The sequence below is a fragment of the Chrysemys picta genome, chromosome 1 (genome assembly GCF_011386835.1).
Source record: "Chrysemys picta bellii isolate R12L10 chromosome 1, ASM1138683v2, whole genome shotgun sequence".
Classification (NCBI taxonomy): Eukaryota; Metazoa; Chordata; order Testudines; family Emydidae; genus Chrysemys; species Chrysemys picta.
In genome coordinates, this window is record NC_088791.1 from 3,457,238 (window position 1) to 3,480,167 (window position 22,930).

General features: G+C 51.5%; 1 protein-coding gene across 1 annotated transcript in view; it reads right to left on the reverse strand.

The window, feature by feature from the left end:
- SND1 (staphylococcal nuclease and tudor domain containing 1) overlaps positions 1 to 22,930 on the reverse strand; it is a 453,393-nt gene that overhangs the window by 425,640 nt on the left and 4,823 nt on the right. Inside the window, exon 2 of the mRNA XM_008174151.4 lies at positions 1,503 to 1,652. Coding sequence (XP_008172373.1) covers positions 1,503 to 1,652 — 150 coding nt within the window. The remainder of the gene's footprint in view (positions 1 to 1,502; positions 1,653 to 22,930) is intronic.

The window sequence follows — 22,930 nt, forward strand, 5'->3', positions numbered from 1 at the left end:
CCGTATCCAGAACGCTACATAAAACCTTGAGTTACAGGATCCTCAATCTCCGGACAGAATGTAATGCAATATACAGCCCTGCATAATACAACCATGATCTGGCCGCGTCTCTATGCTCCCTCACTCAGCACTAAAAAATGCCCTGCACTCAAACATGGCCAGTCTGAGTGCCTACAGCCAGAACAAGGGGGGCAGGGGGCAGAGGAAGGGCTGCATTAATACCTGCCCTTTGGAGGAGGCAGCAATAGGTCTGGTTTTGAGGAACTTTTAAATCCTCTATATTTAGCCCTCGAGCAAAGCAAGTCAAAGGCAGCTCAGAGTCTCCTGAGTTAGCATCTGCAGCCTGTAGCTTGTGTCGTGCTTAAGACTGAAGCAGAGGACTATGGTAATGAGACGTCTGAGCCTTGCAGCTGAAATTTGCTTCTCTCAGCACAGGTCTGTGTAAGGTCTATACACATTTTGTGCTGGTGATCCTGGGGGGCAAAAGAAGGCAGCTGGAGTCCTATTTATCCCCCGATGGGGTGCCGCAGAGCCAGCACCTATTCCCCATACCTAACCAAGGCTGTACGTTAGCATGGAAGAGTTACCTGGGGCAGTGGAGGGGAAGCTCACTGCTACGCTACAGTTACTCAAATACAGAATCTGTTCATATTAAACCAGTGAATTTAGATGGAGAACGACACCTGCCTGCCTAGCTAAAGAGGGATCTGAGCTGAGAGTAAAACCTTCTGGGCTGGGTGATTGTGAATTAGTCTTTTCACACACCCTCTCAGAGAATCATCATTTCCCTTCCCGTCTCCAGCTGTGACCCATTTGACTCTGAAGCTAAGTAGGACTGGGCCTGGTCACTACTTGGATAGATAGCACAGAGGCTGTAGGAAGAAGCCCTGTGGTTTCAATAGGTGGCACTTTCCGCTCCCTCTGAGCGGGCACACAACAAGCTGGCTGACAACACAGCACCAGATGAGGACAATTAACTGTGCTCTTCAGCTAGAGAAATTTAAAGGCAAAACAAGGCTGAAGCAAGAATCTGTCCAGGACTCTGTGCCTGACCCGCAATTCACAGCGCCCCTACCACCATACTGGGGCATTAGGTCAGTACACAAGGGAGAGCACCCCTACTGCTCTCTGCAGCCCAGCCCTGGGGCTTTAGGATCAGACTCCAGCCCACTCCTGCAGCACAGCACCCCCTAGTGCCAGATCTGGGCATTGGGTCTGCACTGACGCCCCAAGCACGGAGCACCACCTCACGGATCAAGTTACGCTGGTCCAAGACTGAGGACTTGCTACACTGAGCAGTGCAAAAAAATCACTGCTGGCTTGGTTTACTTCTGGGCGATCTGCCAGGGCTAGGCAGTATTTGGGTGGCAACCACATTAGGTTATCTCCCTGATTTATTCTAAATTAAGTTCCTGGCCACAGTACGAGGTGCTCTGAGCATGAGGAGTTAAATGCAATCCAGCCTTATGCACCAGCCCGTTGGCCAGCAAGGAGACACCTACCTCATCAGGGGTATCCTTAGCATCTGGCTGTCCTGCAGCAGCCCGGCGGGCGAGGTTTCCAGCACGGATATTGCTGAGGTTGATCTGCCGCTCAGGAGGGGGCCCCCCACGGGGCTGCCCTCGGACAATGATGGCGCAGCCTGAGAGGACCTGCAAGGAGCCAGACAGAGAACATTAGTACTCCAACAGCAAAGTTAAATCCTTGGAGAAACATCAAGTGATATACTCTGTTCCGCGCCATCCCTACCTCCCCTGCCTTGAGCCTTGTACAGACAGGGATCTGTGCTCCCACCATCCACTGCCCAAGGGATCCCAATTACAGTTCTGGAGTTGCACTTCCGCTGTAATGTGCCCCTGTCAAATTCACCCCACTCAGTTCTTGTATCTAGGCTATATTCCTGGCACCCATCATTATGTTCAAGCATCACTCTCCACGCTTCTTAACAGCACCTTAAAAATTTCCCCACGTGCACAGGGGTGTTTTCACAACAGCCACTGCTGGCCCCAACTTCCATTCCCTCCCACCCCCTTTCCTGGCTGCACCCCCTCAAAGCTCGCCAACTGCGGCAGCTCGAGTTCTGTCAACACCAAACTCTTCAGACCCACCCTCACTGAGTGAGACAGACACTGGAGTGCATCTACATGTGGAATTTTGAGAGAACTTCGCTCTTTTGCAGCAACACTGGATTTTCAAGTCTACAAAAACGAACAATGTACCTGAGCCCCAAGGGACAGCAGTTTGATTTTACTCTGCTGAACAGCACCCTGGGGCCTGGACTACAGGGCTCCATGTGTATCCTAGCACTAGGCCTCTGCAGTACAATCAGCTAAGCCCACTTCCAGCCACTGCACGGACAGCAGGAAGTGTGTCTGCTGCACACGAGGGTGCCAGCCCCATCTGGAGAGATGCTAGTAGGCAGCTGGGAGTTAGTAGGCAGGAGAAGTGAGCCCCTTCTGCAGAAGTAAAGCACGGCACAGCTGGTCCCGCTATGACAGAAAGGAGTGGGCCAGAGCCTAGCTCCAGACCCAGCACACTGCCGGTGAGCAGAGATGCAGTGAGGTTTAGCCAGAAATTGTATGACCAGCTTCACTGGAGCCACCAGGTCAGCCAGCTACAGCTGGATTCGATTCAGGAAAAAGAGCACGAATGCCAGATTGAAGCATGTAGATAAATCTCTGATAATTTTCATATGACTTTACATTGTGCCTCTTCATATAACCTTGTGGTGGGTCTACCCACGTGTGACCTCTGTTTTCATGGGACTTTGTATCAAAGCCTCATTTAGAAACTTTGCATTGCCCTTGGTATAATATTATAGCCCCTAAGGATAGAATAAGATAGAAGAAAAATTTCTTTTTGCTAGCAGTAGAACAAGAGCTCTCCCCCCCCCCCCCCCCCTCTTAATCAATTGCCCTGTTGAATGAATGAGGTGTGGATGAGCAAGGCATGGAAGGCAGCACCTCCAGTCAGCCTCAACTGTTGGAGAGGGGCTGGGAGCCAGACCCTAGGACAATAAAACGTGTCAAATGGGCTCATTAAAAACAAGCAGACATACTGACGGCCTCGGGGGTTAGAAGCAAGCACCTTCTTTTGGAAACACCCTCTTTGCAGCATTGGGACAACACTCAAAAAAAAGCAGCACAAAAAACCAATGGACACAGACACAGAGTTTGAATCTGGTATAGATTTGCATAAGAGGAAAGCTGCTATAAAAGTGAGGTGTCTTGCAGAGGACCCCGGGTCTCGTCTTGTCAACATGGGAGCATCGATCTGGATCGGCAGAAGCCCGGCTCCACCCCCTCCCCCATCTAACTCACCTGGCCAGTGAAGTTAAGGGGAGCAACTAATTGGTAACAACAAGACGGAGTGGGTTTGTGTGTGTGTGTGAGTGTAAGTGTAATATATATTATATGCATATAATACAGTGTTAATGAATAAGTGTATTACTAATAAATGTGGCGTTTTGTCTTATTCCCCCTAAAAAGATCCTGTGCAGTACTTTAAGTACAACAAGCGGAGGTAGCGAGCTGCTCTCCAAGCATCCACATCAGTGAGCAGACACGCAGAGCAGCGAGGCTGGTGGGTTCAGACTGCCGGGGTGTGACAGTAACAGGACTTCCTGCCCATTCCCCAGCAAGGCACTGCACAAGACGTTCTCACCACAGCCAGCAGTAGTGAGAACCCCAGCACCGAAGGTCTGTTTGCAACGGGAGCTGTCTGCGGGCCAGGGAAATGAGCTCAAGTGGAGTTCAGCAGAGCTCAGTCCTGGGCCGCCAGCTATCCAGTTACTCACCCGTGGCACTTGCAAGCCTGGCCCACAGCCAGGGAGCGGTGGTCAGCAAGCTGTGCAGTCGCACCACCGCTGCCCCCTAGGTGCAAACAAGGGCAAGGCAGGGTTTGCACTTCACATTGCGGTCCCTTTATGCCTGTAATCCCCAGAGCAATGCACCCGGCTCCCTCTTCTTCGCACCCCACTTCCAGCAGCCCTTCACACCCTCACTAGTAACCCCACGCCATGCCTCACCCAAGGTTAGGTTTGTCAGGTGTCTGGTTTTTCGTTAAGTCTGGTCAGCAGCGCAGCGGGGCTAAGGCAGGCTCCGCACGGCTCCCGGAAGCGGCGGCATGTCTCCCCTCCAGCTCCTATTCATAGGGGCGGCCAGGGGGCTCTGCATGCTGCCCCCGCTGCAAGCACCGGCTCTGCAGCTCCCATTGGCTGAGAGCCACAGCCAATGGGAGCTGCGAGGGTGGTGCATGCAGATGGGGCAGCACGCAGAGCTGCCTGGCCGCGCCTCCACATAGGAGTCGTGGAAGGACATGGCACTGCTTCCGGGAGCTCCTTGAGGTAAGTGCTGCCCGGACCCTGTACTACTGACCCACCCCCTGCCCCAGCCCTGACCCCACTCCCATCCTCCAAACCCCTCGACCCCAGCCCTGACAACCCTCCTACACCCCAAACTCCTCATCCCCAGCCCCACCCCAGAGCCTGCACCCCCAGCTGGAATTCTCACCCCCCATCCCTGTGCCCCAACCCCCTGCCTGCACTCCGAACCCATCAGCCCCAGCCCAGAGCCCCCCCTTTCACCACAAATCCCTCATCCCCTGCCCCACCCAAAAGTCTTCACCCCCAGCTGGAGCCCTCACCACCCTGCACCACAACCCCCTTCCCCAGCCGGAGCCCTCATTTCTGGCCCCAGCCCAGAGCCTGTACCCCCTCCCACACCCCAACCCCCTGCCTCAGCCCGGAGCCCCCTCCCATACGCCAAACCCCTCAGCTCCACCCCGAGCCTGGAGCCCCCTCCTGCACCCCAAGCCCCTTATCCCTGGCCCCATCCCGGAGCCCTCACCCACTCCTGCACCCCTGAGCCAGCCCTGTGAAAATGAGCGTGTGCGTGCGTGTGGGGAGAGTGAGCAACAGAGGGAGGGAGAGGATGGAGTGAGCGGGGCAGGGTGGGGCCTCAGAGGCAGAGCAGGACAGGGGTATTCAGTAGAAAGTTGGCAACCCTACCCAAGATCTGTTCCTGTTCGTTGTCTATTTCATCTGAAATTGTTGGCTCTCCAGGGAAGGGAAGAGGCTTATTCCAATGCACTGAGTAAGTCCACAACACCAGGAGCTGCCCCCTGAACACGTTAGCAAGATGGGGCGCTGCTAATGGGAAAATCCTCCCACTTGCAGCGAAGGACCTGGAGCATCAGGACTGAGCCCTTGTGATCAATCCCACTTAGAGAATCCATGCTGGGCTTGGCCCAGTAGGGTCTAACAGTCTCAGTTGGCTAGTTCTCCCCAAGCCCACACCCTCAAGAAACAACCCCCAGCACGTGTGCTAGATCACTCATTCACTGCAGCCAGACAAGTCCTCCTAGCTAGAGAAGAGAGACTGCAATGAGTGATGTCCAGGCTCTTCTCCTGGAGCTTGGCTCAGACATCTGTCTCCCTCGGCAGCTACACAGGAGAAGTAGCGCAGTCTCGTGGGGCTGAGGAGAGCTGGGCTCTGTCCCCAGCTCTGCCACTGCCCTGCTGGGTGACCCTGGGTGAGTTACTTCCCCTCTCCCTGCCTTCGCGCCCCTCACCCGTGTTATTGTGTGGCGATAGTCCCTGCCCCTTAAGAGTGTACAGTTACTAAATATTTGCACAGGGCTGAGCACTTCAGGCCCCGATCTCAGCTGGGGCCTCTCTATCCTATCCTAGATCAGTTCTTTTACCACAGGCATCACCACAGTATCTGAGCACCATCCAGTCGTGCATTAAACAACATGACTCACATCTGCCACGTGTTTGTTCTTGGTGCCGCCGTAATCCAAATACTACAGGCTTCACTGTAGGCCAATTGCAAGAGCAGTGCCATCGCCACGCGTGGGGCTAACAAGCAAGATGGATGTAGCAAAACAAACATGTAACAGGTCGCTTAATCACAGGCCAAAGCTTCCCAAGCAGATGTGAGGGGCAATACAGGGGGAGGGCACTGGCAGCCACGCTGACATTGAACACCAATCTTTCACCAGGAATATTCAGAAGAACACGCACAGCTGGTGGGGAGAGCAAACCCAGCACTCGAGGGTTTTGCTCACTGAGCAGGGCCTGCTGGGAAGGACTGCTGACCTCGTTAGACTTGGGGCCTGGATTCCCTAGATGTTGCGTTTGGGGGGAGGCAGCATGATTAGCCCCAAGGGGAGGGAGCATCCCTGAGCAGTAACCCTGAGCACACGCCAAAGAGCCCAGGCCAGGCCGCCCTGCCTGAAGAATGACCAAGAAGCAAAGCTTGTGTGATACCAGAGGTCCCTGAATATTTGGTATGAAGAACCACCCGTTCGTCTTGCCTGCCCCATGATGCAGTGCTACCTGGGGGACTGGATTTCTGTGCAATAGCCGGGCTGGAAAGGCATTTCCAGACTTCAAAGAGAGCTGCATCTAGTCCTGCTTGGACCCAGGGAGAAGGATCACCAAGGAATGACCCACAAATTCTGACTGATACATGTGATCTGCTGCTTAATCTACAGTTTAATTCTCACTACAGAAAAAAAACAGGGGAAACCTGCCAACAGAGAAAGCAGGAGGAGCTGAGAGATAAGCATGCTCAGCGCCGGACAATTAACTAGCATCCTACTCCTCATGCAGGGACAGGATTGGTGCAGCAACTAGACTAGAGCACTGCCGGAGGAGCCACACCATGTAGCCTTTAGCTGTGACTGAAGGTTCTCCTTGCTTCTACAGCTGTGAGTAGAGACCAACAGTAGGTTGTAGGGAAGGATCATTTCACCCAAGCAGCTAACCCAGGAAGAGAGTCTCCACAGCCTATGCTACTGAGTGGCCTCGATACCCCTCCAGTCACCCTACAGGTTTCTGAGAATATGACAGAAGCCCAGTGCCCTGTAGCCTCCTAAAGGCTCCCCATCAGCACAGGTGGCTCTGCAAGTCGCAGCTGGATGGAAAAGCACTAGCAAAGCAAACAGAATGGGCATGTGGCGGGGGTGCAAACGCCATGCAGGAAAAGCTTCAATACCAGCAGGACATTTCGGTGGTGCCACATGTACCCCTCTGCTCTCTGGATCCAGGACCGGAGAGCGCTGGAAATGTTAATAGGATTTGTCTGCCCAGAGACAGTGTCTTCTCAGCTGGCTGTGCATTTAGGACAGCTTTCATCATTTTGGCTGCGTGGGATCCTCCAGCACCAACAGACTTGCCCTTCAGACCCAAGATTGCTGGCCTTGGTTATCTCCCTCCTCCGAATAACCGTGCACCTGCCTGTGCTGTACTCTCTGCTCAGCTATCCCCACAACAAGCACAGCCCCCGTCCAGCTGCAATCACACGGGGGTGCAACAGAGCCAAGGAGGGGGACCCGCACATCAGGTCGCAGGGGACCTTTTTGGACACCAAGGAACCTGGCTTGAAAAATTCATTCCCTCTCCTACCAAGTGGGATGCCAAGGCCATCAGTCTCGGCAGGAACTAAGATTTCATTCTAAAAGATACATTTTAGCCCATATGTTTGTGATCCAATGCAATGCTGCCTTCTCTAGTCTGCATGCACCTCTAGTGCCTCTCACTGCTCCCTGCTTTGCCAAGGCTCTGGTCAGATTCACGGCCACTTCCTAGACTCCCGTGGAACTCTGTACAAAACACATTAGCGCAACATCAGGGGAGAACTAAATGCAGAAGAGTCAGGGGGTCCCCTCCTGGTAAACGCTTACAGATGGGCAAGGGGTTGGCACTAGAGTTTCTGCAGACTCCAGGACTCTGAACTGCCTGGTTTGGGTGTAATTTCTCAATCACGTGGCATTAAATGTTTTGTGCTGGATAGAATGCATGGGAATCTCAAGCTGAGCATGTTCTAAGAGGGATGGGTTCTCTACACCACTAATCAGTTACTGGGACCAGTTATGAGTGACGAATAGAGGGATCAAAGGACACAGCCTGGTCTCACTGATTCTCAGGAGCGCTCTGATCTGCTGATGCACATACAAGCGGTCTGGGAGCCAACTGCCCACGAGATGTACTGAACATTAGAAAAGCAAACCTGCCAGCACCCCTAAGAGGAGTGACATCACCTCCCAAGAGCCCAGAGAGGACAGATCACAACTACCTAGCCAGGTGAGGTGATGGGAGCAGCCTTCTCTGGTAAGTCAGCTCTCTGGCTAGTAGATGGAGAATTTTTCAAGCCTATAGTTCAGAGAAAATTCCTTTGCCATGCAGGCACCGATAAACCAGATCTACTGAGCTCTACAGGAGACGGTCCTGTTCTCACCGCATGCCACAGCACTGAGGACAGCTGCCATGTTCGGATGAATTATAGCCCAAATATTCCATTCACAGAACATCCAGTGCCCTGAATCCGTGTAAGAAGTGGATGCTTTTAACCTTGTTTTCAGACTGCTCTTTGCCTTTCCCCAATTGCCTTGAATACAAATGCAAAAAGCAAACTCCAGCCCAGTCTCCTGGCTAATGGGAGACTACAGTCACCAGGCAGGCTGCCAAGAGAGCAGAGATCTAATCTAACAGGTGAGCTCTCCCCTCCCTCCAGGCAAGCTGGATGTACACTAGCCTACAGAGCCACGCTTCTTCGCATGGGATTGCTCCGAGTCTGTAAGAAGGAGGGTTGTTTGGCAGCAAGCAGAGCAAATCGAGTCCAGACAGGGAGTGGAGATGTTCTCTGGAGAATGCACGCTCTCCAATGCTGGAGCACAGACAGGCAGCATGAACCCTTCAATGCTATTGTTCAGGTCCGGGATAAGAGTGAGTCTATGGTGCAAGACATGCAGAGAATGCAGTTGCTTGCATCGTTCAGCACATACTCCTCTGGGCTGCATCAGACCCGGCAGAAAGAAGGAGGCGGCTATGGTGGGGCAGGATACTACTGTCTCAAAGAGGGACATATTCCTCTCCCGCCCAGGCATCACTCACCACAGCCAGAGCATTCATCCATCAAGTCTGATGTCCCTGCCCTCAGGCATTAGCCTTCCTCTAAAGCATCAGATGTGGGTAACCTCCACACCCCCTCCAGTTATGCCCCTGGCCAGGACCCTGCTGACACCAGCAGGGTCATCAGGACATCACCTGAAAGGGCTGCAATCCAAAAACAGGTGTTTCCAGAGGCAACTTCAGTTTCTCCTCCCTTGAGTCATCCAGGCGCTTAACCATCTGCCCCCCTGTTCTGACCCACTTGAGGATGGGCGCCATCCTCTAGCCACGAATGACTATCCCCTTCTCTCCCCCCTCAGCAGTAGACATGATCTCTGCAGCAAGTCCAGCCTTGGCAGGTGAGGCACCCAGCTGGAGTCCCCAACTCAGTGCCCACCATGCATGGTCCCATATTACACAAACGCTACCCAACACCCAGGTGCATGCTTATACCCCACCCCCATCACCATTGCCAGGCTGGTGAGAAGAGCCATTTGGCCTCAGCTCTCTAGTAGCGGGGGGAAAGCTGTCCCCACGCAACTCCGGATGGGAGCTGGAGTAACAGCAACACAGCTGCAGATGCAGTGCCACCCCCCACACAAGGCTCCTACAAGATTCTGTGGGGATACAAGAGCTTATTCCAGAATACGCCTAGAGCATGTCTCCACCTGGATTATAAAAAACACCCCCTCTCCCGCACAGGAAAAGGGAGGGTAAGTCACACTGCAGTTATAAATAAGGAAGAATTTGGGCAGCGTTCCCTCTAATTTTCCCCACGCATGTGCAGAATGAATTTTGTTGTGTGACATCACCTCCATATTGGTGCACATACAATTCATGTGGTTGGGGTGGGGCTGAGGGGTTTGGAGTGTGGGGCTCAGGACTGGGGCAGAGGGTTGGAGGGCAGGGGGGTGAGGCCTCCAGCTGGGGGGTGTGGCTCTGGGGTAGGGCCAGAGATGAGGGGTTTGGGGTGCAGGCTGCTGGGGGCTACAGCAGGTAGAGAGGACTCCCCCCAGCAGCACCTGGGCTGCGGGGTGGGGAGAGGCAACTCTCCACCGGCCGCAGCAGGTCTGTGCCGGGGCTGGGGCGGGCGGAGAGAGGCACCTCACCCCACCGCAGCTCTGAGCCCCTGCCCAGGGCTTGACAGCTGCGCAGCCGTGCAGCTTAGAGGGAATTTAGCCTACAGGTATTTAGCTCCAAATACACACTTGCCATGCGCCCCCACCCCACTCCTGCAGTGATTTGAAACCAATGCACTCGCAAGGCTAGGTCTCTGCTACACTGACCTGACTGTCAGGTGACTGGGGAAGAGTTTGTCCTGCAGCACAGACAGGGCCAGAGGTGTTTAAAGTGTCCTGCAGAACTGTGCTGGTTCCTCACTCAAGTCCAAGGCTGCAACGGCTCAGGACTAATGGCAAAACATGGTTATGTCTCATCTCCACTGCAAGATGAAGCCCTCGGCTGCAGCCAGGTCCCCCCATATGGTGGTAGTTTCTACAAGGGAGCTAGGACAGTAATTGCTTCCCATGTGCTGTAATCTGGACGCTCTCCACTCAGAGGTGCTAGTGGGAGAATTAAAACCAAGGTCCTGAGCACTTGGCATTGACTGACTGTTGGAGCTGTTAGTGGTTACACATTTTCAGATTTCAGAGTAGCAGCCGTGTTAGTCTGTATCCGCAAAAAGAACAGGAAACAGGAATGTGCTGGGGGATCTGCCAGTGAAAGGGGGAGAGATGAAAAAGAGAATGGCCCACAAGGCCAAGGGAAGAAAGACCCTCCCTCTCACACATACATTGTTGGGAAATGTTGCCAGTTCCATAAATTACAGTAACTTGAGAACAATCTGACCAGCGTGGACAAACAAAAGGCTTTCCAGGGTTCTGGTCTAGTTAGTCTCAACCCAATTCTCCCCAAGGCCGTGACCCACCCGTTTATCACACTACTGTCTCTGCAGGGTAAAGTAGCACTGGAGAACAAAGTCTGGCCCCCTGCCAGCCCAGTCAGGGATTAGCTGGGATTCCAGGGGTCACACATTTCCTATTTTCTAAAGGTTATTAGCTAGCTACCATGGTGATGGATGCTATTAAAAGCCACAATGCCCCGAGTCATGTTTCAAGCTGACAATCACTTCCTGCTTCCATAAAATTCCCACTGTGGCTTAAATTGGAGTCAACATTCCTTGCTTCCTAACCTAAAGAAAGTTGAAGGGTTGCTGTTCTCTGTTAAACCGTGTTCCACCCCAGACATGGTTGCAATGATCCTTGTGTATCCCTTTGCTAAGGGCTTTTGGGATCTAGCAGGAAAAAAAGTGATGCAATGTAACTGATTTACTGGGAACTGAATCCACATTCCACTCCGACTGAGGGCTCGGTTCAGCTTTTAGCATTATACGCAAGGTACCAGGGAAACTGTGGTATGTTTCCCAGCACTGGAGAATGCTGCCTCCTGTGCTCAGGAGCATATCATTGTGCCCAGCTGAACAGCAGATAGATGGTACACACCAGATAACTGGTCCCAAACATTCCTACCTGGAGATCATTTGTATTGCACATGGCACCAGGCATCGCTACATGCGATTTGTTATTTGCCATACAGTAAATCATATAAATGAAATAAATTCACAATACAAAGTACTGGAAAATGAGTTTCACTTCAAGCCTGAAAGTAAATTATACATACAGATCAATCCTGTTACAAAGACCTCAGTGCTCAACCATTAAGGACTCGGAAGTTTCATAGTTGTAATTACCCTTCATCTTTAATTTACAGGGCACAAGAGTCAGATGCTATTAACTGTTTTAGCCAATTACCAATAACACCTAAGTGTTCTGGGAAATTATTAGGGTTCTCTGACGAGGGGAAGAGGCAGCTGCTGTTAGCAAGTGAAACCTTGAATCTATCTGGTGGTTCTGGGGGATTTCAGTAAGAAGTCCAGATGGCACAGTCCCCCCAAAAGCTGGCATATCTGGTCATAGGAGGCTCACTCCAGCACAAGCCAAGGGCAGACAGAGAAGCACCTCCAGCTGCCAGCGTAGGTGCCCCTAGTCACCCCCCCCCCCCTGTGATATTGGTCCCTTGGAATTGTCAGCAGCTGCTGTCAACTTAAACAGCATTTAGGCTCCCCTAACTTACACTAGGGACTGGCCCAGGATCAGTGCAACACAAAGTGTGCTTTTGATCCTGCCTTGTGCATTCCTTCATTACAGCCGAGGACCTCACCCAGAGATTTTATGGGACTGGTGCAAATTGGACCTGATGGCTCAGACTACAGTCTCTGCTAGGGCAGGAGTTCAACTCTTTTCACCAGCCCTGGAGATAGCAAGGTTTGTCTTTTCACACAACATGCAATAAAATCCATACAACTGTCCCACACCTACCAGTCACCCTTCCACTCAGCACTCACGCTTCTGACTTTATAACCCAGGCACGAGGTCCAACTATCCGCCAGGCAAAGAGCTAAAACGGGGTGGCCAACCTGAGCCTGAGAAGGAGCCAGAATTTACCAATGTACATTGCCAAAGAACCGCAGTAATAAGTCAGCAGCCCCCTGCTCCCAGTGCCTCCCACCCACGGCAGCCTTGCGGATCAGCACCTCCCCTCCCTCCCCACACCTCCTGATCAGCTGTTTTGTGGAGTGCAGGAGGCTCTCGGGGGTAGGGGGAGGAGTGAGGGCACAGCGGGCTCGGGAGGGGGGGCATGGCCTATGGCAGAGCAAGGGGTTGAGCAGTGAGCACCCCCCAGCATATTGGAAAGTTGGCACCTGTAGCTCCAGTCCCGGAGTCGGTGCCTATACAAGGAGCCGCATTTTAACTTCTGAAGAGCTGCATGTGGCTCTGGAGCCACAGGTTGGCCACCCCGAGCTAAAACATTCAGCAGGCTCAGAATGCCAAGAGCATAATGAGAAAGAAAGCCACGAAAGCAAGATCTGGGCACAAAGGGGTATATGTAAAAGGGAGGGGACGCTAGCAAAGAGGCAGAGGAAACCCACATTGTAAAACAAGTCAAATGGTGCATTTACAAACTGAGACCATGGGAAGGCAGAGGTGCCCAAATAAATTTGTTAGTCTCTCAGGTGCCACAAGGACTCCTCGTTGTTTTTGCTGATACAGACGAACACAGCTACCCCTCTGAAACATGTTTATACAGCAGCTGTAGTCACCCACAAACTGGCTCAAAATGAGGGTCCCGTCTGAGGTGCAAATTAACTACCATCATTCCTATATATTTCAATGCACAGAGCTTTAAAGACACAAATTAAGTTCCTGCCCCAAGTTGCTGATTTCACACATTTAGTGAGTTCAGCACCAGAAGGCTAGCCAGAATTTGCATTTAATTGTTTTCAAGCTCCCAGATGGCCTCTCCCAGGGGGAAGTGCCACTTAACCTGTTGCTAGAAATTAGTAGTCAGTTTGCCCCTGATTGTTCATGTCTGCACATATAGCAAAAAGCAAAACCTGACTAGGTGGCTAGAAGTTGCTGAGACACATCACATACTACATGCTTGGACTCGTTAGAATTGACTATTTGCTTGGCAAGAAAGCAAGTCATGCACCACCTTGGCCATTTGACTTCTCTTTCAGCACCAGATTGGAGCGGCCACTACTCAGCCATTTTCAAGTGGATTGCAACATCCAGGGACACAGTACTGGAATTACTGAGCAGAACAGGAGCAATCCAAGCCCTGGAAAGACCACTCGGCAGACGCGCTTGCCCTTCCCTAGGTGGAATCCACACCAGGACCCAAGAACCCTCAGTTCAAACCAAGTATTCCAAGATGGAACAACTGACTTGTCTTTAGCAAGTCACCTCGACTTTGCAAACATGCAAGAGATTTTATGAGGGCCTGGGATGAATCAGCAGGCTGTTTCCAGCTGTATCACCTGTCATTTATGCAAAAAAGGCAACAGGAAAAAGAAACCAACCACCAATCCTATCTGATCAGCGATGAATCGTTAGATTTGAGCTATAAAACAAGCCTCAAGCAACACTGTGCAGGATACAGAGTACACAGGAGACTCTGGTATCAGACAGTGCTTTAGCACATCAGCCAGCAACTCCATGAGGGTAATTACTCAGGTCAGGTTACAGCTTCACCACTGTGGGCTGGACTAAACCCAGGTTCCTTCCAGCTCTACACCAGACAGTGTCTGGGCACACAGTAAAGATCCAACCACATCCCCCACCTCCCACGCATATCAGGAATCTATATCTACCTGTACTGACCAGAGATAGCTGGCCTCCAACAGCTACTACAGGGGTAGGCAACCTATGGCACGCGTGCCGAAGGCAGCACACGAGCTGATTTTCAGTGGCACCCACACTGCCCGGGTCCTGGCCACTGGTCCGGGGGTCTCTGCATTTTAATTTAATTTTAAATGAAGCTTCTTAAACATTTTGAAACCTTATTTACTTTACATACAACAATAGTTTAGTTATATATTATAGACTTATAGAAAGAGACCTTCTAAAAATGTTAAAATGTATTACTGGCACGCGAAACCTTCAATTAGAATGAATAAATGAAGACTCGGCACACCACTTCTGAAAGGTCGCCGACCCCTGAGCTACTAACAGGGAAGGTGACCCCTGAGGAACTCCTCTGGGATGCTGAGAAGTGTTAGAGATGGCAGCTCATCAACATGATGTAAGGCAATTCCCACAGTGAGCCCATCCCCCAGGTCCCTCACCTCAGGGGAAGACCTGCCCTGGACACCAGCCCTCTTCACCCCAGGCAGTTCCCTAGAGAGGAAGCCACAGGGAATGATTGCAAGAGGAGACCCATCAAGACTCAAGGGGCTGTCGCAGAGGGGAGAAAACCCAAAGGTGACATGCAGGCTCAGACGAAGATGGAATGTGGCTGAATTCAATAGAGTTCCTTCCAGAGGTTCAGGGAACAGGAGTTTTCAGGCAGCAAAACAATATGGTAAAAGAGAAGCACAGGAGAAAGGTCAGAAAACACCCCTGCAGTTCAGAACAAGACGCCAGCTCACTACAGCAACAGTTCACAGCAATGCAGGAAGCTAGCCTAGTCACCCCCTCACCTTCCTCATCCTTTGATTAGCATTGTTAGGCTTCTGAGTTACCAATCAAGGTAAAAGGGGAAGATCAGGTCCAGCTGTTTCAGGCTGTGGGCATCATCAGTTACACTCCAGTCACATTCATAAAGTTTTCACTGCAGCCAGAAGTGCTAGGGTTTTACGCTTTAAAAAAGAAAGCCGCTTCCAAGACAAGGTACGACAGCCTGTCTCCATCCAACTCAGCAGGGTGCTCTGCAAGCACTGGGGTTGCTCTGAGAGCAGGTCATTTTCTGAAGGAAGCATTGTTACCTGCACACTCTAGGGCATCCCAACTTTAACTAGGTTACACCTTGAGACCCTAGGAACAGGATAATTTAGGCACCCCAACCCTTGCCCAGTTTCTAGGGCTCTGGGCGAAAGGCACCTACCCTTACCCAGTTCTTAGGGCTCACGGCATAATCATCTGCAGGTTTGTGGGGCCTTTTACCCGTGAAAGCCTTACACAGTAATACCCTTAACCCCTATTTGTTAACAGTTACAAAAACAGAATACACAGGCTAAGCAAGCATACAATGTGCACCACTCCCCATAAGGCAGACAAGCTTTTCTTGGTGGCCAGTCAGGATTAGGTTGTCCGTGGCTCCAGTATTCTGCACCGCGTGGTTGGCATGGTGTTGAGGTCTGGCAGCTCTGATCTTGGGGCTGTGTCCTGGAGTTGGTTCCAAAGAACTTCCTTTTGGAGCCCAGTTTATATAGTGAAACTTGAGTCCTGCTTAGCTGTACCGTAACCAATCATTGTAAACTAAAGTACAGTATTTTTCACCAATCCTAGCCCATTATGAAATAATTCTTTAACCAATCAGACCCCAGCACCTTAGCTGAATTAAATCTTGCAAGATTAGTTATGAAACAGACAAACAATCATAGAACCAGAGACCCTACAGATAAACAACAGAAGTGGGGACCATAAAGACAAAACAAAGTGGTTGTGAAATCCCCACTACAACTGTTGATATGTGGTTCCTTGCCAGACAGAATGCCATCAAACAAGAGTTCTCTCTAAACATCTTAAGCTCTGTTACTTTATCTGGTGGTGGTGGGTGCTGTTTGGAGAGGAGCGCCTCCTTAACAGCCCGATAGTACATTGTTTTGATATAATTTAGAGGGAATGTGAGGATGTGACACTCTACTTAGCTCATGACTGCTGTCTTTCCATCTGGCTGCTGTTTACTGCAGAAAAAGACCTCAGACCTTACAGCACAGTCCAGTGGGCTTGCAGTCAGGTGGACGTGAGTGCTGTTCCTAGCTGTTACCTGGGATAAGACTTCACCTCTGAGGCTCAGTTTCCCCATCTGCAAAGGGGACAACGTTGACTCTCATTTGTAAAGTGCTTTGCGATCACTGTGAGACGTGGTAAGCATTATTACTGTGCATTTTTATTGGATTTGAGATTCCCATCACAAAAAATGCACAAAGCTGAGATCCTAGTCATCTTTGCCACAGCAGCCATCCATCTGCCTCCTTGTGTGTATAACTATCCAGCTCTCACTGCCCGTGCAGCGAGAGGATAAGATCTGCCTGCACCTGCGGTTCCAAGAAAGGAATATGCCATGTTGCCCCAGGGGTCAGCTAGTCTTTCACAGAGCCCAGCCTCCACTCCACATCATGTATGTTAATAGACACTTGGCACTGCTACTTTCCTCACATGGGGGCACATCTGCCATACACCATGCAGGGACAGGATTGGGTGCTCTTGGAGAAGCATCTTCCCCCTCTTCTGCAAAGGCTGTGATGTGTGGGCTCCCACCCAGCCTAGGATATACATGTCTGGGGCCTTTTTACGAGTGCTACGCTCTCAAGAACATTGCTGGGAAAGGCAGAGACCCTACTACTCTCCCAGGCCTCAGGAGAGCAAACCTGAGTTGGGTGTGAGCACAGATTTCTACTGCTCACCTGCACAGACTGGCCCTGCCATCCCTAAGTGTAAAGGAGAAGCCAAGGAGGGGGCGTGAAGTTAGAGCTTTTCCTTGTGTTTCAATCCTGCACCTTCACCGTGTTCACACAGGGACTAGCCAGATATCTGTACTCTTCAAGCCTCCCCTCCCCACTTCCCGAAACGCGGGGCAACCAGCTTCTCAATCCCATGTGCTCCACCCACAAAGGAACCTTATTGCTGACCTGCCGCCCCTCCCTTGGCAAGGCTGATCACTGGGCCATCCCCATTCTCCTTCAAGCCTCCCCATTCCCAACACATACCATTCACAGACCCCAAATCCGCAGTACAGGGACAAAGACCAAGACTTCTGCTTTATCTTCCAACTCAGTCCAGTTCCCCTTGCCACCTCTTGCACCCATGCAGTCTCCTTCAAAAATCTAGGACTCCTAGGGTAGCTTACTCTGCAGTGCTCCCTTATGCTCTGCTCTCAATCAGCCATTGCCATCAACCTGCCTGCAGTCTCTCAGATTACCTTTGCTTAGTCCCTCAAAACACACTTCTTTGCACCCTCTATTAGCTTCTTAACATCCTCATTCAACCACAGCACCCCACACACGGCAGAGTGTATCCCACACGTCCTGTATAGCTTCAGCCCACCCACTGCTCTGCCAGCACCTTCCTCCTTCAGGAATTGGTTCTCAGGAAGCATGTCCTCAAACTCATTTTCTCAGTTTGTCCTGATTTAAAAAAACGAATGATGTGATTTCCATGGTGTTTCACAGAGTAAGACCAGGTTCTCCACCATTAAAAGGCTAGGATCAGAGAGACCAAAGGGGGCAGACCACAGAACAGCCCAAGTAGAGGAGGGCATGAAACAGGTAGGCCATGCAGCATCCCTGGAAACAGTGGCTTTAAGTAGGGATTTGGAGGCCAGAGGATGCTCAAAGAAGGAGACTGTCCCAAGGATAGGGCCCTGCGAAGTCAGGACCCTGAGCCAGGCTACAGTACAATCAGTCTTTAGAAGTATAAAGCTACATGCCCATCATCCCGACACGTCAAACTGAGTGAATGGTGGTTCACAATTCCTCTGACAGCGAGTGGGACAGCAGCCCTACCTATAGCCTCCCCCCCCCCCCCCCAGCTGGGGGAACAGACCCTCAACTACCTCAGGTGCTTTGGGAATACTTACTACGCCCTCAGGATCGGACACCAGTGGTGAAAGATGACATCCCGGGCTCTGTCTGCACAAGCCCATGCCTGCAAAAGAGGGAGCCCCTTCACCTATCTGCTCCTTCCAATGATCTTCTAAGTTCTCGTCACTGCAATAGTGCTGCTGCCTTCTCTGGCTTGGTTCAGTAGCTAACTCCTACGTGCTCTATGATCTGTAGTGTTCAGCGCCAAAGATGCGAACAAGCCCTCGCACAGAACAGGGCTTACTAAGTGCTGTACCTACAGCTAATTCTGTCCCACCGGCAGCTCCTCACGGGGCTGTCTCTCCTGAGACTCCTGTTCCCTCCTCCTACAGCAACTGGCTAGCAGGCTGCATTACACCAGCATGGCCCATCCCAATATGCTCTAGTCAGGTACTGCCATGGCCCTCACCACCAGAATATCTGAGCCAGCAGTGTGCAGAGGGGGTTGCTATGTACCATGTGCTCTCAGACAGGCTATTTCCCTATATGGGGGGGGGCCTCCCAAGGGAAGATTCATATGATCAGTTTCATTCACTTTGTGACGGAGCAGGGAGCAGGGCAGATTTGACCTGGGAATGTTGCAGGGGGGTTGCAGTGGGGATGTGGGACTTCCCTTGAAGGAAGCTACCTGAGCTGTAACCTGAGCCAGGAACGGGGGTGGGGAGAATTAACACCTTCTGCCCGGGAGACTGAACAAAGGAGAGGAGCAGCGGGAGGAGTTTGGAGTTTAGTTTTCGGTTGGGGCTGGGTGGTGCAAGGCAGGGAACCCCAAGCTGGGGTCTAAGCTCCCTGAACCTCCCAGAGGGACCTAATTGAGGGGGTCTGGTCGTACCTACACGCTCTGCTTGAGACTGTGTTCCTGTCCTTAAATAAACCTTCTGCATTACTGGCTGGTTGAGAGTCGCAGTGAATCTCGGGAAGAGGGGTGCGGGGCCCTAACTCCCCCACAATCCGCAACACACTTGCCATCTACTTATTTCACCTGCTTCTCCCTCCTGCCCTGCCAACTTCAGCCCTCCTATGCCCCAGCCCCAATTCCTTTACCCTTCGCCAAGGGAGTCTGCACCCACCCAGGTAATACCACAGGACCACTGCACCTCTTCAAGCAAGCAAGCATCCACAGAACCAGCTTTCTGCCTATTAACTGTGGCAGAATGGACAGTGCCCATCCCCCCTCATTTCAGCATAGCAGGGAGGAAAGTTCCCATGCTAACACCTGGGGTCTCAACTGGAAACAGTTCTCCAGAAGGAAATTAAATGTAAGCAGCTACTGCTTAAGAACTGGTCTAACAGGGTGAAAAATCTGATTACGGGATCCAAGGGACTGGCAGTGTGGAGACAGCAGCCAGTGCCCATTCTACTCAGTGCCTACAATGGGACAGTAACGGCAACCCACCGCAGCTAGCACACAAAGACATGACCACACTGACTGCAGGGGTGGGAAGGTGATGATCCAGCTTGATCTAAGCAGGATGGAAATGAGAGCACTGGGTGACAGGACATGTAGGTCTGACTCATGGGCAGCGCTCAAACCATCTCCAGCCTAGAACTCTTCCGATGAAGCTTGCTCCATTGTCACCGAGTGACGTTTGGGATTCCCGATGGTTAAAGGCAGCAATGGGGCTTCAAAACCCTAGTGCAGCTGGTAGCTGCAGCCCGTGACCAACCGCAAGCTACTTTGAGCTTGAATCAACTACCAACTCCCACACGTTAAAATGAGCTGCCATTTGGCCTAGGGCTGTAGCATGGACTGCATTTAGCATGTATGTAATTATCCAGCCAGCTGGGAGAGCCAGGGACCTAAGCCACAGAAAGGAACAGCCATTGCAGTGCACTTAGGGCAAAAAGACCTTGTTGGACACATTTAAGCTTCTCTTCCCCTTTGTGCAGGGGCTCGGAGGCCCATTTCTCAGCTCCCCAAACGCCGCAGGCTTCCCCACATCAGTAGGAAGATGCACGCAAAAGGTGCAAAAACAAAATTAAGAGCTTCTTGTTCTTGACTTCAAGGCCCTTCATGTTTCTGATTCTCCTTAGTGGACCATGTTTATCATCCTTATCCCCCACACTGCAGTGCTAGCCTTGTTGATTCGTCTGTCCACCTCTTTCATACCAGTGTGTTTCCTGTGCCATCCACCATGCATGGGACACCCTCTAGACCCACTATTGCTGTGAAGTTGAGACAGGACAACAGGGGATGGATCAGTCAATCAATTGCTGTGTTCTGTTTACTCCCCCTGAGGCACCTGGCACTGGCTATTGTTGGAAGACAGGATACTGGGCTAGATGAACCATTGGTCAGACCCAAAGTGGCCGTTCATAAATTCTTATGAAGTCTGCAAGAAATTACCCAGGGAGTAATTTCAAAGTAGGAGGGCAGCTTACGCAGTCCCCCAAAAGCAGCCTCACCAAAGGCTCTTAAGCAAAGTAAGCTGTCATGGGATAAGGAAGGTCCTCCCACGGATCAGTATTTGGTTAAAATATAGGAAACAAAGGGCATGAATAAATGGTCAGTTTTCAGAATGGAGAGAGGCAAACAGTGAGGTTCCCGAAAGAGCTATACTGGGATCAGTGCTGTTCAACATATTCATAAATGCTCTGGAAAAAGGGGTAAACAGTGAGGTGGCAAAATTTGCAGATGATACAAAACTACTCAAGATAGTTAAGTCCAAAGCAATCTCACAGAACTGGATGATTGGGCAACAAACCGGCAGATGAAATTCAATGCTGATAAATGCAAAATAATGCATATTGGAAAACATAATTGGAAGTATTTCTTCACACAACACACAGGCAACCTGTGGAACTCTTTACCAGGGAATGTTGTGAAGGGCCAAACTAACTGGGTTCACAAAAAGAACTAGATAAATTCATAAAGGAAAGGTCCATTAACCAAGATTGTAAGGGATCCAACCCCGTGCTCTGAGTGTCCCTAAGCCTCTGACTGTCCCTAAGCCTCTGACTGTCAGAAGCTGGGACTGAACAACAGGGGATGGAGCATTCGATAATTGCCCAGTTCTGTTCATTCCCTCTGAAGCACCTGGCATTGCCCACTGTCAGAAGACAGAATACTGGGCTAGATGGACCATTGGTCTGATGTCCTTAAGGAGTGGCTACCCAGGAAATGGTGCTGTACACACCCTGTTCCCACTTGATGAGCAAGGTGCAAGGCAACGGGTGGGTGAACAAAATACACAGCATCACCCCATCAAATCACCTAGGATGGACGCATTTAACTCCCCAGCCTCGCACCCATTTGTCTCCCACAAGGGCCTGGCTCTCACCCTTCCCAGCAGTTCACCCCATAGGAGAGGTCCTCCCCTACACAGGCAGCAGCATGCAGAGCTGCTGGATTCAGGACTTCTGGGGTCTATTCCCAGTTCCACCCACTTGCTGCCTAACCTTAAACAGGTCCACAGCACCTCAGAGGGCAGGGTCATGAGGCTTGTGTGTAAAGTGCCTTGAGAGTACCTGGTGGAAGACACTACAGGGGTATGAAGTATGGGCTCATCACCAAAGGGAAGCTTCTAACCAGACCAGGGAACAGTCCTTCCCCAGTTGCCACCGGGTAATCTTACACCTAGACTGCATTTGCCAGAGGCGAATTCCTTCGCTGCAAGGAAGTTTGACACTGCAGCAGATTTACACCGTAGCATGAACAGGGAAGTGATTAATTGATTTTTAGAATGAGAACGGGAGCAAAACTTAACTGGCTTTGCTTCAAACCAGTGCCATTCTTCGGCAGCCGTCGCACAGCCTGCAACGACGTCACTTTACTCTTCCCATTGCACTGCCAGGAGCGCAGGGGAGGTCAGTTTTACCATTTTACAAGCTCTCAATGCATTCCAGGGTGCACAGTTGCCATGAAAGTCATTCAGGTGGCTTGAAGCCCTGGGTCTCACCCCTCAGCTCCTAGATCACAAAGTTATACCCTCACATCAGGGAACGTGGGTTACTTGGAGATAAAAATTTCAATAAAATCAGTGCATAAGCTGCCAAAAGTGCTCCCCAGATTTCTCTCTAGTCCTCAAAGTGAAGTTCCCAGCTCAAACATGAATTAACTGAAGCAAAGATTCTGAACAGCAGCAATCGGCCAGAGAGAAAAGCCTACGGCTGCAAGAGATGCTGGTGAAATCTCTCTGGGATACTTATCTGACCCCCATCACTGATGACCCATGCCTTCCGCCTCCTGACGTGCCCGGACCCGACGGTAAGGAGCATCGCACAGGAAGCAGTACGGGCCGTGGTCAGGAAAGGCATCACCAGGGCCCCCTCCGAGCAGGACATCGCCACTTACCTCAGCGGCTCCCTGGAGGTTGAGTTTGGGAGAGAGGGGGAGACCTATCCTCTCTCTGGTCCCACGCCCGCAACGCCTCGACACACCTGGGTAAGAGGATCGGCTGCTGCTGGAAGTGGTGTGAGGAGTGCCGGGAGCTGGGAATACTGGTACCACGCTTAAAGAGACCGGACCGCCAGAGCTATGCTGGAAAGGACTCTGAAGGACACCATCCACTGCCACTATGCCGAGAACCTCAAGCGGAAGCCAGACCAGGGCAAGGTGTTCGAGGTGTCCAGCAAGTGGGATGCCAGCAACCACTTCCTCCCCGGGGGCAGCTTCACCAGATTTGCCGACTGGCAGTTCGTCCACAAGGCCGGACTCAACTGCGTTCCCCTCAACGGAGCCATCCACCACGGCAACCGGGACAAGCACTGCAGGAAGTGCAGCTATGCAAACGAGACCCTGTCCCACATCCTGTGTGGATGAAAACAGCATTCCGGAGCCTGGCAGCACCGCCACAATGCCATCCAGAACAGGCTGGTGAAAGCCATCCCGCCATCCCTGGGGAAGATCACCCTCGACTCCGCCATCCCCGGGACAGACAGCAGAATGC